The following is an 18,242-nucleotide window of genomic DNA, read 5'->3' on the forward strand; positions in this document are numbered from 1 at the left end:
GCTACTTCCCTTTTTTGACCATCACAATTTGTTACTGTTACTTACTATGGTTTTTAACAGAGCATTTTTGCTTACTTCTACTCTGCACTAGAATGGACCGCAAATGCATAAAACCAAAACAGGGAACCTCGAGTGGCTACACTGTAAATGTCACCTTTCACATCACACATCATGTAGTATCTGGTTCAATAAAAAGTATTTATAGTGGTACAAAAATATTGACATGTAGCAAAAAGGTTCTGCTTCTTACAGTGTTAGATTTATCATATCATCTGAAAAACCCAAGTCAATGTGGAACTAACACTGTATAGGAAGCTCGAATATTAAAATGCATTAACGTCACATTAACGTGAACTGCCAGCATTGAAATTCTGAATGACTAGGGGCCTTTTTGCACTTAGGGTCTAAAAGTAAAGATTAAATTGACGTGACAGTTTCACTCATGAACTTGTTTCCACTTTAAATGCCTGTTATTATTTTAAAGTCATTTGCTGGCGCCCCGACTGTAAATAGTTTACCCTGTGCAGTTTAGAGGGAAAGGCAAAGTGAACTATGAAAGTCCAGCTGCAGCTCGGGATGCGTGGCTCAGAACTGGCAGCTGGTAAATCCAGCATTTTAGCTGCTTGGAAGAAGAGCAGCAGTGAGTGTTTCTTTACCAAACACAGATAGAATCTGAAAAAGAAAAACAGAACAAAAAAAAAACGACAGCTCAGTGCGATGACGTTCTCATTAAGATCAAATCTTTCTTTATATTGAACACATGCACAGTGAAAACGAGTGAGGCTGAATGAGAAACGACAGCTTGTTCCCTCCCTCCACCGCTCCCTCCCCAACCCTACACACCCCTCGGTCGATTTGATTGGCATAATGAGGTGAAGGCTAGTTGGCACAAAACTGCTCCGGGGGGCAAATGGAGACATTATTATTTTGTGTGTGTGTGCGTATATGTGTAAGAGGGTATCTTGGCGATTCACACACAGGCCCCACTGGGCTATTAATTACCCTCTCTGTAACATGGCATCTGCTGAGACAGGGCGATAGAGCGAACACTGCCAACATGAGCATAGCTGCTTTCTCTCTGTCTCTTGTCACTGTAGACCCCAGCTGCAGTCGCGCTCCGTGCTTATTGGATTCTATCTACATGTATGATTGATTCGGCACCTGAACTGTGCTTTTCATGACAAGCAGGCCAAACACACACAAACACACACACGCGTAAAAACAGAGAAAAGCACCCCAGCTGGCAAATATTTAACCAACCATGAGACACGCTAAGATGCCCACTCTGTTCAAGTAGGCTGGGACATTTTCTGAGCAGCTGTTTGAGTTGAGTTGCAGCACTGGAGGAAAAAAAAAGGATGGTTTTCTTACTGAAATAACGTCGTATGTGCTTGTCTGGGTTCGTGATTTTTTTTTTTTGCTTGAAGTTCACCTTTGACTTCTAAACCTAAGCTAATTTGAGACTAGGCCACTAACATTTACAAAATTTGGCCTTTACGTATTTCAAAGTTGCTATTGTGACATACATTTTACATAAATTGCTTATTTTTTAAAGCAACATGACAGACAACCTACGCCCCAGATAAGCACCTTGTGGATCGGTGGTATATTTGCATAATCTTTCATTTCTGAAGTGTCTGACAGGCAGTTTGGTGTGTTTCGCAGGAACCGTTACTTATTTCGCTGGTTGCTACCTTCTTCCATTTTGAAATATGTTCTGAAGTCACTTTGAGTGTAGTTTATACTGCCAGCATCTGGGAACTTGGGGGATTATAGTCAATCAAAGAGCAGTTTAGATCATTATGGACAATGCAGTAAATATCAAGCCATGTCTTTTTTCTTTTGTCTTTTATTAAGGATATACACAGACACGCAGACAGAACATTTAAAGGTTGTGTTTGTTGATTAGATCACCGTCCTGTATGCTCCCCACACCACCCTCACATACAAGCGACTGGTGAGTCACAGCATTAGCAGTCATATCGATTTCTTCCTTCATGCTTTCTCTAACCTGTTGTAATGATAAAGGTACCGCACCCCACCTCCCTACTACCAGTCCAGACCATCACAGCACAGCAAGGTCCTGGAACTGTACAACAATCAATGGTATGATATATTGTCAGAATTATTACATTACCCAATGTTATTACTTTATAACTAGTGTGAAATATCACATTATTTATTGATGCTGTCAAGCTACAATGCACTAATCAAATTTGTTGTAGTTATACTACTTCTACTGTTTATTCAGTTTTCCTAATAAAGAAACAGTACCTGTTAAATGTGATAAATAAAATGTTTTTATTCCTCTGACAGGGCTTCCTGCAGTTTCAACTCATTCCAAGGTGCATTAGTGTCACGTTTTGACAAGTTAGTACACTATCTGTCAGATACTACATTATCAGTTGACTGTAGTGGTGTGTGATGTTTTCCTAGCCAGGGTCGGGGAAAGTCTGCTCTCGAGTGAAGAGAGCGACCCCGGCCTGACACCCAGACGCTACTATTTCAGTGTTCTAGCCCTCTGGCCAAAAAGCTGTCAGCACATATTTTATCCTTTTGCTCTCACAGTATATTTTCCCTCTCTGCCTCTTTTCTTGTTGGCGCTCTCGTCTCTCGTTAGTCTGTGTACATAGGAGTAACACAGACCCAGTATAACGTGCTGATTGGTCCTTACAGCCTCTTAACATCATTTAGGTTTTGGGTGAACAATTTGTTATGTCTCTACTGTCGATTTAAAGAGTATTTATGTATGCTTTACCTCCCTAAATCCAGCATATCTTGCCCCCTTCCATTTCACCTGCTGGTACTCTTTTATAAAAAATATCTGTTTTTCACTGTTTTGTTCTTAAATTGGTTTCAAATTTAGTGCGTAGCAGCATCGAATGCTCTTAGGTTTGCTTTTGACTCTAACAGTTTACCTGATGCATAAGTAATACTCAATTTCCTTTTCTACTTTCTGCACTACACCAACATCATTAACTGGATTGCCACTAGGCAACATGTACTGGTTCACAATGCAGCACTCGTGAAATAAGAAATAAAAAAATAAAAAAACAGGGGAAAAAAGCCACAGTTTGCTCTGTTATTAGCTATTTTTCACACACACAAACTCTCACATGACCCTCCGCTGTGCAGGCAAAGGCACTGATTCAATCCGACAGAAATTCTTGGCACAGACCGCCCACTCCATTCACTGGCTGCTGTTCAGCTGTCATACTCACTCGCTGAAGTTTTCTCCCTTTAATAGGGTACTGTGCAGAGATGAAGGTACTAATATAAGCTGTGGCAGTCATAGGCAATGTGTTTATCCATAGTTAACTACACATTCCAGGTCAGATATGATGAGACTAAAAGGATGCTGCTTTGTGACAGCGGCAAAGAAGTGACATCAGGTATAAATAAGAACAGAGCAAGCCGCGTTACGTAACATACACCAATGATTCTCAAAGTCAGGTTTAAGAACCTCCAGGGAATATCAGGGGGCTGCCAGAAATAGGAGCAACTGTCATGCTTCATTATGTTTTAGCTTCTTTTGAGTCTGAAGTAAGTCATATTTAATATTTCTTTTCCTATAAGGGTAACTTTTTATTTTTTATTCCTATTTGATGAAAATTGTGGATTGAGGAAAATTGTGAATCACAGAATTAATGATTTATGCATAATGAACTAAAAAGGACTATTGCACTCCAAAACAAAAAAAAACATAAATAAGAATTATTTTCATCACTCATCAAACCTTTAATTAAATTAAATAATAATTCATTAAAATCACTGTCGGTTAATATTTTGATGATTAGCTAATCAGCTTATGAGTACGGAATAAATTGCTGCAAAGTATTTAAAACTTGAAACAAGACCTAAACATGATAATTTACTTAAACGACAGAATACTGTAGACCAGTATCTTTTTTTACATTATTCTGGGAGTAGGAGTGGGTTCATCACATGCATGTATATGTTGGTTATATCAGCAGTGTTCCTGCGTTATTTTCTACAAATATAGTTTATGTGTATAATTATATACTTTGTCTATATAAAGTACAGGCTTAGTAGCGGTAAACAACATATGTACATCCCATGCCCATCTAGATGGAATACTCTGTTGCCATCAAAAAAGGAAACAAACACTCATCTAATATCAGGCACTGTGATGTGTACAGGAACATAGCAGACTATCACCCCTTCACACACACACACATGCGCTCTCTCTGAGATGAGAGCGACTTGTTTACTGCAGCCCCGCAGAGTTCCGGCTGGGGCTGTTTGGGACGCCCGTGGGTGCTGTGCAACTCTTGGAAGGCGGACGTGTGGCGAATGACAGTGCAGATGGCCTAGCGCCAGCGCTGCCACCTGAACCTCCCCAAGCCTCCCCACCGACACGTACACACACGCTCACAGGTTCATGAGGTCAGACACATCAAAACAACCTGCCTGCGGCCATGTCACGTGTCAAAATAAGCCCCTGCAATCATATTTTTTTTCTTTTTAAATGCTTTTATTTCAACATAGATAGTCATTCCTGCTACTAATCTTATCTGTTATTTCTCATGGACCTTCAAACAAAACCCAAACACATACAGAAGCACAGAAACACACTACCGCTGCCACTATCTCTTTCCCAGAATGTGATCTCTCCCGCATTATGAGGCGTACAGTAAATCAATCACTGAGTCATTGCATAATAGTTTGAGAACTGTGTCCAAATACCAAAATAATCACCTTGTCAATTGGTCCACTATGAAAAAACATCACAAGGTCTCTCTCTGAGCTCTGCACCACATTGCGAAGTGGGGACTTCTGCTGTTGACAGAACATTGATAGCGTGCCAGTATTTTCTGAGATAAGTAACATCTGGTCAAAAGTAGTAGTCATAATCACATATAATTGCATGTGCTGTATAGAACCCTCTTACTTAGATTGTTATTAATGGTTGTGACTCCTGGATGAAAGCCACAGGTCTCTGCAGAACTGTAATGTTATTTGCATTATTACTACAGCTAATGCAACAATTTAAACTGTAAATGTTTCCTGTAACTTTATCAACACTTAGGTGGACAGAAAACAGTAATGTGAATATAATGATGTGTGGTATTTGTTAAGATTCATGCTGCTGACCGACACTGACCTGATCAGATCGTAAAGAAAGAAAATGAATCTGACCTGGATGAATGATGGTTTGTCATGTCTAAGTTTCAGTAGCAGGCATAATATCTACTTAAAATAAATATAATTGAATAGCTTTTATTGTTTATTCTTAGTTTGCCTTTTTTGTGTATATATATATTTAGTCAGTACAATGTTTTGTGACTCTCACATGAAGCCTTTTGGAGTCTCTATTTAACTAGCACAGCAAAGACAAAACTTCTCCACAAGGTCAAATTTTGGTCCAGCATCATCGGCTCTTAGTTGAACTCCCCACATTCCCACTCACGTACACCTTCTACTGTCTACATTTAACTGCTTTGTGTGTGTGTATGTGAACGCCGTGCCATCACACAGGTTGTCGTAGTTGTCGTTGTTGTTGCGAAATGCAGCTTTTATTGATGTAACAGGTGCTTAGCTCGACTCTGGCAGTCAAAATAACACATCTCCTTCTCTGTTTGGCTTTCAGAATGGAAGCTAAAGTTAGACATCTTTGAGGTTTTTCTGCCACTTGATGGAAGGTGATGCCAATGCATAATGCATGAGGAGAGAGGGAAGACTTTGTCTGGCTGCTTTTTATAGACCACCAAAGCTCTGCTACAGCACACACACACACACACACACACACACACACACACACACACGCCTGAGCCAACCGCCTCACTTGATGCGCTGTAACCTCTCACAGATCAAGAAAGCAGGAGCAGAGGAAAAACAGGAATCTAGCAAACTGCCAACATTGTCGAGAATAAAAAAAGAAAGAAACAACAAGAGCAAGACGAAACAGAAATGTTGACGTGCTATTTTCAGATGGCAGGCTCGTTTGATGCACAAACCAAAAGAAGAGAAGCAGGGGGAAGAGGGAGCAGCGGGGCTGGTGTTTGTCTCAGAGATGGGCTTTAACAAAATACTTTATACATGTGATCTTACACGCTCTCCCCCCGTCTTTGTTCCCACCGTTCCAACACTTCAGTGAAAGTGTCTTTAGGTCTAGTGGAAAAAAAAAGAGTTATCACACAAGGGTGGAGCTGGGAATGTCAAATTATTTGCAGGAAAACTGAGCTTCTACTTTGGGTTGCAGACTTTGCAAACCCCATTTGCTGGCCTCGAAATTGTGGAGTTATTTTCTTCTTATCCCTCTAATCCTTATTTAACCAGGCTGGTTGACTAAGAGCACACTGTCATTTATAGTAATGTCCTGGAGCAGAAACTGCAGGGAACTGCACATATACACTCCCGCACCTGTGTGTTGCTCAGTGCCACCACACAGCCACAAGCCAGATGAATCGAGCCTCTCTGGTAACGAACTCCATTCAGCTGCTGTATTGTTTTTACAATATTTTTGTGAGGTCGAATGTATTAGTGAAAGAAAAGAAGCGACGGCGCTCTTGAAGATCAAATAAATTCTTTAAATTGTCATACTTTCTATAGCCTCACTACTCCGTGTTAGAGGACAAGTCTGTGTTTATTGGGCTTTAACCAACAGTTTTTACAGGTTAGCTGGATGATGACTAAACACTTGCACATGTGTTGTTTCAGCCGCAGAGCTCTACTGTTTACAACTGTTTCAGTTAGTTCGACCTTGTGATTCACTCACACACCTACAGTCTTTGAATGATGTGTTCTCAAGTGGTTCGCTGAGAAGTTTGAATACAAACACCTTTAGTATCTAGAATTTCAGTGATTTACTGAGGGGTACCTTTTAACAGTCTTCCATAATTTTTCTCCTGTAATTTTCTTTTCTCTTTCTTGCCAATTAAGGAATTTGAAAATATTCTCTTTTCATTGTCAACTCATATTGAATGAAACGACTTTGAAAAAGAGAGGAAGCACTTCACACTGAGTGGAACTGTAGGGGAGAGGTTGAAATGACTTCCTGAGTATTGCAGAGGGTATTAGAGACTGAATCCTACCTTCTAAGCTTTGGGAGAATCCAGGTATCTAACTGGGATTAGGGTGAAATAGTTTTTTGCTGCTCTGGAAGCACAATTAGAAGTTTCTTGGATTATTCTCTTCTCTTACCTGAGAGCTGGGACTCATCTAACCACATGCACTTAGGTAGCAATCATGCTTGGGTGGTGATAATTGGTGGAAATGTAAAGTGATACTTTTTTTTTCTCTTTGTGCTCCAACACAGCTGTAACACAAGTTGTGACTTCTCACATTGTTTCATTAATTGTAAGACTTCAGTATTATTACCATAAACAAAGATACCAAGTGGCACCACTTCTTCTATTTCTTGCAGCCTCTGCGATGTTTTTCTGATTTTAGTTTAGTTCATTCTTCACCTTAAGATCACATTTCAGAGAAACTTAGGGGTTAACTCATTGGATTTGAGGTCACTCAATTATCATCTATGATTAACAGAAAGTAAAACAGCATGTATCTTTTTAAGAAAGCTTTTCCTCATGTCAGATCAGTATCTAAATTCCCTCGAACAGATGATGCATGCAAGAGAAGTTCAAATTTGCCTATCTATCAGATTTATTGGTCGTGGATGTTTGTGCACACAAAGAATTTGACGCAGGTTTCCGAGGACTCTTTGTACTTACGCGCCGTAACACTCACAGTAACGAGGAAGACGCACAATGTCACACAAGCCAAGGCACATACAAGGCTGGACACAGATCACTCCTCATACTGTATGGCAGAGGTTTGAAAATCACAACATGTGAGCAAGCAGGAAATAAATGCAAGTGCCAACTTAACATTTCGTAATTCCTTCAGGCTTTACGAAACAGGCAGAGAAATTTATTGTCTAATAAATCATGAAATTTGTGACAAAGTTTATTAAGATATTGAGCGTGAGAAGCGGGGTGAGCATCCCTGCACAGTAGTCTTTAATTAAGGCTTCGATGTCTTTGTCTTTTTAACCTTTCACTTATACAGACCGACATTTCTTTTCATTCATGCATTCACCACTGTTTTCTAGCACTGTCACCTCTCACTGTTTCATGCCAGATATGTGTGAGCACTGTTGCCCCTTTCATGTTTTAATAAACCCATAGGAACATTTATGTAATGCACACTTATTGTACAGATCAGTGACAAAAAGCAGTAATGGATAAATGCTTGCAATTTTATGTCTGAAATGGCTTTTGAGGCCCTGAAAGCATACAGTACTGGCATTTTCAATTTTTAAGTTCTCTTGTCGTAATTCTCAGCTTTAGCCCCAGTATTACTACATGGCGATATTAAATAATACATAACTTTACTCAGAATATTGCTTTCAATCTGCATTGTTTCAAGTGAACATTGGCTCTCTCCAGTCAGAACACATATTGGTTCTATTCATCCATCACCATGTCAGGTCGCATTTATTCATCCATATTAAAACAGGTAGCAGGGAGTACAGACGCATGTTGGCAAGTGGGTGAGACAGAATTTATTGGACACTCAAAATTCTGCATGTATCACCTTTAAACTATATGTAGCGCCATTAAGAATTGGTGCAATACATTAATTAGTGCTGTAGGTTAGGACACCTCTTGTGGGCTAACTCAGACATGACTGATTGGATTTTAATGAAACTTGTGGATATCATTAATCTCGCAACTTACAGCCAGGTGTCAAAGCTACAATCATTATCAAAACAGCACGGACCACATTTTGACAAAGCAAAGTGATACATCGTAGTGTCACCAAAGGATGGCACCATGATTACATCTGACATGTATATTCACGTACATGTACGTATGTTCTTGATTGGCTGCCAGAGTGGCTGTCAGTAAAAGAACGAAGGACGTTTAGTGTTATTCATTTTTTATATAGTTTCTTTTTTTTTTTAACCAGACAAAACAATATACTACAGCCTTTCTTCTCTTGTGATGCCCTCGGGGCAAGTTAGGGGTGCCTGTATCTGTGATATTATAAATAACGGTGAGGATGAAAGGCTGTGGCGCTATCCCTCCCCATCCTTCTGTCTCTCCTCTTTTCCTCTTGCCCTGCTCCTCATCTATGCTCAACACGAGTGCCTCGGCGATCGCGTGTGTGGCTTGAATTTATATGAATGTCTCCCCGACGGGGGACAACAGGGGCCAAGTCATTGATATGTGCAGGAGGACTCAGGATAAACAGCTTGCGCCGACTGGTGTTACGGCAGCCTGCCTGATACATTTTGATTGAGCAAAGACTGAGAGGTGCGGTGGGGGTGGGAGGCCAATGGAATCGGGGAGGCTTAAAAGCAGGGATAAAATGACAGAAAAGGAGCTTTTTCACCTGCTTTTCCAGACTGTCACATAATGGACCTATGTAAATGTTAAGAACCACACACGGTGTCTCACTAGACCAAATATGTGTGTTTCACCAAGCTTTGGACAACAGCAACAAATAACTGAGGTGCCATTATTTTTTTCCATGATAAACTGCACGTTGTTTAGCATTTATTTATTTGTTATTTAGTTAAACATAGACATGATTTTCCCTTTTATTTTCTTGGCAATTATCTCTTTGTTTCATTGAACACCACAATCACTATTCTGCTCTCACACTCTTTCTTCTCCCACCATGTTTGTCAGTGTGACATGGTCGGCCTCCTAATGGACTGGAAATTCATGTTGAAAAAAGTCCCTTGTCCCTTCTCTCCATCTCTCTCTGTCAGAAAACCCAAAATAAGGTGGCGGCAGCGCACTGTGCCTCTTATGGCCGTATTAGGATCAGCCACCAAAGTGTCACTGAATCGCCTCATGCATCATTGTGGCTTTGTTCACCATGACAGGGAGTTGTGTGTGCGGCAGTGGTCCCCTTCCACCCTGTGCTTTTATCCCCAAATGGATGTACCATTGGTTAGGCTCTTACTTTTAGAGTGCATTATCCCACTTAATAATTTTTTTTTTTAAACTCAAGTCTTTTATTGACCTGTGTTTATACTACAATGCTTATTGACCTGTGTTAGCCCTCACACATCATGCCCTGTTTCTTTATACTTGTGCCAGCTTCACATTGTTATTCTTTCATTTTCTAACTTGAATATTCAATTAAATTAATTTAGATATAGTAGAGTTTGTAAAGAATTAAGTCTGTTATATGATTCTCTTGTTGTAGTATACATTTAAAATGGCCATTTTATATGTTGGTTGATTCATTGAACATATGGACAGTTTTGAAATGTTCCAAATTGAAGCTACAGTATGTTGTTTTTAATATTATATTATTGGAATCACGTTCATTGTGTCAGGTAGGTGTACTAAAAGACTGAAAACAGGAAATGTACATATTATCACCTTATGAAGTGGTTAGCAAACAGTTGCTTATTTGCACATCCATCACACACTGTGCAACATGAGCATTCATTTGTAGTGGTGTTTCTGGCAACCTGATGAAAGTCCACTCTACTTTTATCTCTATTTTGTTTCAGCCAGCTACTAAGAGAAATGCCTCAATCTGCCTGTGTTCAACCGTTTTCACCAGCTGTTTGCTATTTGTCTTTCATTTGGTGTTAGATTGGTAGCATTCACTGAGTAGATTTTCTCTGAAAATTGCCGCTTGCTACCTTTGTGGTTTACAAGACTGGAGTTTGCGGGATTTAAAGCAGGCTAGCTGTGCAGAGTTAGACGATAATCCACTGACGATTTGACGCTAAGAGTGAACCTTTGACTCATACTCATGTGATCGATTGCTAATATGTAAATGTTTATTTATGCAGTGCAAATAATACATTTGGAGAAACAGTAAGTCTTTACATTAAATAACAGGTCAAGTGTTTATATTCTATGCTAAGCTAACTGCTAATGTAAGCAATAAACAGAGTTGTAAGGAAATCTCCTTGACAATTGTCTCAGACGCCCACATGAGATGCACCCCATCCCTCTGCTACTTAAGTCTAAACTTAATGCAGCGGCCCTCCTTGCTCCAATTATCAGCTCTTTTTCATCTGACCCACAGAACTAATGAACAAACAGTCACACAACACCACACACTCTTTCTTCAATTTACCACCTCTTATCAATTGCCTCCCTTTATCTTATAGTGCTTTCTTCTCTCCATCCTAACCCCCCCGATTCTTTCTCCTTACTCTTTCTCCAGAGGTTTTATTTACAAGCATCATTTCAAGTTGTTTTATAGTTCCCTTTAAGAACAGAGGATGGAAGGAAAAAAATGGAAAAATAAAAGATGAAAGTATAGATGAGGCTGGAAAGCAACACTCCAGGCTGCCGAGGCTAAATAAATTTTAGACAGGCAACGAGAAATAAGTGCAAGTCATCAAGCATGGTCCTCCTTGGCTTTTCTTTTTTGTCTAATAGTTTGGATGTGGTGATATAAATTGTTGATGTGAGCTAGAGAGGGCATCAGTGCAAGTTTCAGTCATTTGATTTAATGAGGTTTGGCAGCAGTTCCACAGCCTCTGTCAAAACCCTATGATATGAAATCTGGATGACTCAAAGCCATCCAAGGGCCATGGAGGTCCTTCAGTTATTTTTATTGTAGTGTGCACAATCAGTAGATCACCCTATGATTCCCTATGATCCCTTTGACTGTGAATCTTTAATTTCGCAAATGCAGTGCCAGTTATGATATATGCCCAGCTAAGTCCAGCGGCTAAATGAAAAAACAAAACCTCTAAATTACATGAGGCAAGCTGTTACGGCTCAATAACACAGGTAATCGACTCACATTTCAAACACGCACACACATACGCACTCAGACGGCCCTTGGTTGGGCTGTTTTTTACGAGGAAGCACACTGCACGAGGTGATCAGCATATGTTTTGTTGACATAAATTTAAAATTTATTGCCGTTGTCAAAAGTGACTGTTGGACAAAGTCGATTATTAACTGAGTAAATGGCCTGAGAGAGTTTTATGTGAACTTCCTTAATGGCTACAGTCAGTCTGTTTCAAATCACCCTCCCTCCCTCGCTCCCTCTCTAAGTTCCCACCCACCAGACACACACACACACACCTCATCATCTATTTCAGAAGCACAACATGAAAGTCAGTGACAGTTACGATGGGATTTGAGTGTGTGTGTGTGTGTGTGTTAGAGAGAGAGAGAGAGAGGAGAGGTCTATCCGAGCTGAGTCACTGAGCTGAGACAATATTTTAGTACCCTTTTACATATCATTAAACTTTGTTGAAGCTAAATTACAGTATATTATTAGCTCTGCTTAGGGACACAAAGAATTACAAAGCATATTAGGTTTTGTAGGCTACACATGTGTAATATGTATTTTACATAGTTTAAACCCTTTTTGACTTGTGCTATTTTTAGACTGTGTGGTGAAGCCGAAGACACAATATGGACAAAAATGTTTCTAACATAGGAACACTATGTTAAACTATCTAAAATACAAATACTGCATATTATTTTACTGTAGTCAAAGACACATGTGACTTACAACTTATCATCAGACCATCGGATCACATTCGAAAAAGTTAATATCTAAAAGGTAACCTCGTTTTTATGTCTAGTGTCCTCCGAATGTTTGGCCACAGACCAAGTTAAACACATTTGAGAGTCACAATGTTTGGTCACACATTGTACATTTTTAATCAGCTTTTTCAATTTCTAAACACACAATAAGGACCTGATGATGTGACCTGCGTTGACTATCATTCATACAACCACAGCTTCTTAAGCTTGTTAGTTGTTGTTAGGCTCAGCCCTGTTAACAGCAGTCAAGCGAGGGTTTGTCGACACACGTTTGAACCAATGTACTTGGTGAAAATCTGGAAACCAAGTGTGCTGGTATTGAAAAAGAGATGAATCATTACCTTTGGATATGCTGGATGTACTGGTCTAAGCCATTTGGCTAACCCGGGTTAGGTCACCCTTGAGGCAGATACCTTTGAATTACTTAAAAATGAGAATAGCAGCATTGTACCTTACTCACTAAATATTGTTAAATGCCAAAACGCCATTTGGGTTTCAAGTGAACAGGCTTCTAAAAGGCTTAAACCTTTCCTTTAACAAACTAAATTACTGGAACAGGTGCTGTTACCATTGTGTTGAACATCAAGTAATGTGCTGTTTCAGGCAACAGTGATAGCTATTGCAGTTAAATTTAACACACTGTGAGCTGGGGACATACGCACCGCACTTTACTCATCAACACTACATTTACGGTGAAAATACATGGCATTGCTTCCACTTCAAGTGACTTTAATAAGTCCATCCATACCTTATCAGTGCTCTGTCTGGGGGGCACAATGGTGAGATTGAGGAGGGACACAAAAGGTCTTTGAAAGGCTTTGTGCTCTACGTGTGTTGTGTTGTGTTGTGGTTTTACCACTTGTGTGTCTCCCCCCCGTTCTCGGTGTGAAAGTGTGTGAGTACATCATCTACTGTATGATCATTAAAGAAAAAAGCTCCGTGTTCCATTCCTCTCTTGTTGTCTGGTGAGTTTGTTTAATTCGTGTTTCACATTAAGATATTTCTTTTATAAACCTAAAACATTAACTGTAAGGGTTAGACTTTGGTCCCTCTGAGTTAAAACAGGAGACGTATCACAGTACAGAGGTGGCAGAGATTGCAGTACGTACACTAGAGCTCGACTTAATAAACCTAAATGCCATGCATCTCTGTGACGTATTGCAGTCTTGTGCAATGCTTATTGATTTGTTGTCCCGTGTAACGGACAAATATCACATTCAGATATGTATATTTGCATGTTTTTGATTGAATCCAATGAATTCTTATTTAACAGAGATGTAGAAAGTACAAAATGGAAATAGTTAAGTAGACTATATTACAGTATAACATGATATAACTCCTTGGCTGTATGCAGCACCACAGATTATTATCTAAGAGATAGAGTATTGTTCCCATTTCTAGCTATGTCATTCCTGTTTTGTCTTTTCAATTTCCCTTTTGGGGGCATTTGGCATTTATAGTGCTTTCTAATTACTCACTACTTGCCAAAAGGGTTGTCATTCTGGCTCCCAAGGTTTCTGGGATCTCTCCTTGTAACCACTTCAGTGGCTATGATGGCCTCATCAAACCCCCGATGCATTTCTTTTTTATTTCAGATTCTTACCATGCTTCGCGTCAGGTTTCAATGACGGTTTGCAGCAATTAATCTACACTGCAGTCATACTATACTTCATTGCTTAATAACTCCCACAGCTATTGCCATAGGACATGCTATAATCTCTCCCTGTCTGTCTCTGTCTCATTCCCGCTCTGTCTCTTGCTGCTCCTCTTGAGGCACAAAAGAGAGCTGTAAATCAATTTGCATTCGACATATGACATCAATCAGTCATGTTTTGGGAGAGTGGCAGCACCTCCTCCTCTGCGGCTTTGTTGAGAGACGCTAAGATGGATGGCTGTCATCTCACCCAAGTTGAGCGGATCTCTTATCAAGGGCATTGTTTCCCCAAGAATGCACTTGGCTGATCAGTCTGCGCCACCTGACTCGTCGACTGAGACTATGAAATCCGTCTGTTTGACATTGTCTTGTTTCGTCTGCCAGAAGCATCCTCTCACCTGCGTGAGAATCATAAAATCTTTCTGTGCACATTTTGGTTATGTTTTCTGGGCTTTGCATAAAACAGTTCGGTGTTACTCAAATCTAGAATCATTCCTAATATTTAGGTGGTTTGGGAAAATTCAGATGTTCCAAACCTTAAGTAGCACAGTCATTACAATCATGGGTGTGTGTGCCTTTGTGTACCTTTCTCAAGGTAAGGTATTTGAGGTTCTTGGGGAGGCTTAAGGCACTGTGGCAGTCATGTCACCTTAATTGCTTTAGAGCACTTTTCGATATCTCTCAAGAATAATATGCTTTGTACTGAGCCATGGGGTCTGTGAGCATTTCGTAACAGAGACTTTAGGTTGTCAGGTGTTATTTAGTTACCTAACCTTAAGGCCTTTACCACATAATCAAATATTGACACTTAGTCTTGTCTGACCTTGTGGGCTCAAACTGTGTTTCAACCTAATGACTGTTCATTTGTACAAAAATACTTTTATAGTGGATCTGTTTTTGCATCAAGCTTCATATCAGCTTATAGTTCGGAAAGCAGCAGTCACAATGCAGAGTGGCCAACCTGCGTGTTTGCCTGAATAAATCATTCTACTTCACATTAGAGCACCTTATCCATCTGCAGCACTTGAGATGTAGGGAGTTGATAATGCCTCTGCTTGAATAGCATCTTGTGATTTACAGCAGCAAGTCATGGTCTGGTGCTCCCTGCAGAAGAATCTGTGTGGTAGTTGCATGGCTTGTTACACTGATGGTTATTGTTAGTGCTTATGTTGTGATCGATGGAGTGTGACATTTTTTCTCAAACTGCAAAAGGCCAAATCATTGCTGTGCTCAAAGTCATTAGTTATGAGCTGTATAAATGCCTCTTTGTTAGAGACACAAACATTTTTTTTCAGTTGACATGCATGCGCATTTGGCTTTGCCTCTTCAAAACCCACTTTCTTCCCAAGAGTCCACACAGTAAAGCGTTTCCCTTTGCTCTTTGTCAACAGGAAGATGCACAGTGGAATGAAGACCTACGGCTGTGAGCTGTGTGGGAAGAGCTTCCTGGACAGCCTCCGTTTACGGATGCACTTGCTGTCTCATTCAGGTAAAGAAATCAAACCAACCCGAAACCCCAGACTACAGCCACTGTTGAGCTGTAACTCTTTCATTACTGCTGGGTTTACTGTTGAGAGTAGGAAGCCTTTAAATAACGACAGTGTCTTTTCCTCCTATTTTCCTGATTTATTTATTTGGTCACTCTTATTTCCTGTCAATTGCATCATCTTTTCTTTCCATTTTATCCCCTTCCCAAGGATGTAATCTTGCTGTCCTTGTTGATAGCTACAGACTAGAGCTCCAGCAATGTTTACGTCATTTTAAGTTTAATGGTGTATGAATTTATTTATTTGCATGAGTAAACACTGCAGCAGGTTCTCATTATGAGTGGCAATGGAAAACTTTCCATCTGTAAGAAGTGTGAATTCCTTATTCTTGCAGATTTATACAGTACCTTTATACCATTGGGTATCATCCAGTGCGTATGTACTGTACATTAGATTAAAAAGCAGACTTTTACTTCTACCTCATAGAATGTATTTCTTTTATATTTCAACACTGCTGCAGCCTGGGATATATTGCCTTACATAGGTTTTATCTCACTATAAACACACTAGTTTTGAATATGTGAATGTGCCATATAACCCATTTTCAGTGATTTGTGGATTAAATAACTGTTTAACCCAGTAAAGCTGAGCAGCTCTGGGAAACTTAACCCAAGAGGTGCCTGCACATCATCATTCTGTCATTCAACACGTCTGTCACATTAGAAGTCTGAAAGGCCTAACAAGACAGAACACTGGATGCATTGATTGGTTCATTCTGGCACGGTTGCACCCACCCCCAAACACACACACACACAAACTGCAGAAGTCCCTGTGCTCTGAGCCTATTTAGGTGCTTTAATGGCATGCACCGGCTTTTATAGGCAGCAAAGAGCTCCTCAGTCCTAAGGCCCTAAGTGCAGATGGTTTATTGAGACACTGTAAAAGCCACGGGACCTCTAAGGGGAACTTCCTTCTGCACACACACAAAATCACAAATCTATGTGTTGATGTTGGCCTGGCGATTGCGCTCAGAGGTTTTTGCCGTGTATGTTTTCCAGTGAGATACGCTAAGTGATTTGAATTTTCTACTTGGCATTATCATTGTTAATGGTGGCCATACAACAGCCCTCCCCAATCCCCCGGCCAACTACTGTCAGTAAGCAGAAAATGATAATTGCCAGGATCATTTGTTTGTTTGTATCTCACCAAATTTTAAACAAAGACTGAGATGGATGCTGACACTCCTGCTATGTTGTGACAAAGATGAATGACAAACTCACGCTGTGCCAGTGAATTGGCTCAGCACACAACTCAGCGTGTCAAAAACAAAAGTTGCTCCAAGGAAATGTTCACTGTTTATTTTAAAATTACACCCCGTTTTCGCAAACCCCTGCTGCAAATATATGCTCCCCTTCTCAATCACTTGTCAAAGCAGAAAGAACAGAGCTCTTTCACACACACAAATGGGATAGTGATTGTTTTGGAGATTTTAGTGCACATATGTCTTAGAGCCCTCTCTCTTTCCCTCTGTGTGTGTGTGTGTGTGTGTGTGTGTGTTTGTGTGTTTGTGTGTGTGTGACATCTTGTTGTACAGTTCAGTGCAAAAGTAAGTATAAAGTCAGGAGTTATGTCAAAGTGGAAGCTGAGGGTGAGTCAAGGTAATCTTGTGCTCAGTCACTTTCCTGTTCCTTAAATGTGTGCAGTTCTCTGCATGCACCAGTGGAGATTAGCTTTTAAGAGCCAAGCTCTGGTTGCTGACATGAATCCAAGTTAACCTGACCCAAAACATAAACTTATACTCTATGTTTCACCAATTCTTGGAAGTTGTCAATGTGTTAGTGATAGTAATTATAATAGCAACATTAACCATTTTATACCAGCACTTGCCAGTAACAGGGCACTGGAACATAATGTCTATTTGTCCATTCTACAATTGCATTTAATTCACGAATGGTGAGGGTGAGGAAAGGCTCATTAGCAAGATAAAAAATAGGCTTGTAATGGAAGAAACATATTTGTCTCCTTAAGAATGTCTATATATGTATTTAAATATCTATCAGTGTGTGATCATTTGTTTTTGTATGTTTTTTTAATTTACATTTTTATTTAACCAGTTATGCATTAAACACTCTCAAATTATAACCAAGTGATAATGTATAAAGGGTCATACAATGGACTATGTGTGATGAGGAATTAGAGGATGATGTGACAAGAATTACCTTAAAATCAGTTTTAAAAAAGCTAAACTGAGCTAAAAAAAAAAACAGTTGTCGAGTAATAGTTTACCACGAGTTACCAGTGTATGTGAAGTTAGTCTGAGTTAAGTTCTGTGATTTCATTTCCATATTTAATTTCCCTATTCCAAATATAATAGGGAAAGTCCTGCATCCTGTAATCTCTGGAGTAAAGAGCACTGTGGTATTAAGCCAGTGAAAAATATTTATTCACTGTGATGAACTGAATCAAACATGCTTCAGAAACCAGACTTCAGTCCTTTAGTTTCTTCACAAGGTTTTCAAAGTATTGGTTAAAAGAAAGTCATTTAAAACACATCAATATGTATATGTCACATTGTTAACTGACATTTTA

General features: G+C 39.8%; 1 protein-coding gene across 1 annotated transcript in view; it reads left to right on the forward strand.

Annotated features, from left to right (window-relative positions):
- zbtb16a (zinc finger and BTB domain containing 16a) overlaps window positions 1-18,242 on the forward strand; it is a 119,678-nt gene that overhangs the window by 30,387 nt on the left and 71,049 nt on the right. The window contains exon 3 of the mRNA XM_026371258.1: window positions 15,558-15,655. Coding sequence (XP_026227043.1) covers window positions 15,558-15,655 — 98 coding nt within the window. The remainder of the gene's footprint in view (window positions 1-15,557; window positions 15,656-18,242) is intronic.

The sequence above is a fragment of the Anabas testudineus genome, chromosome 14 (assembly GCF_900324465.2).
Source record: "Anabas testudineus chromosome 14, fAnaTes1.2, whole genome shotgun sequence".
Taxonomy (NCBI): Eukaryota; Metazoa; Chordata; class Actinopteri; order Anabantiformes; family Anabantidae; genus Anabas; species Anabas testudineus.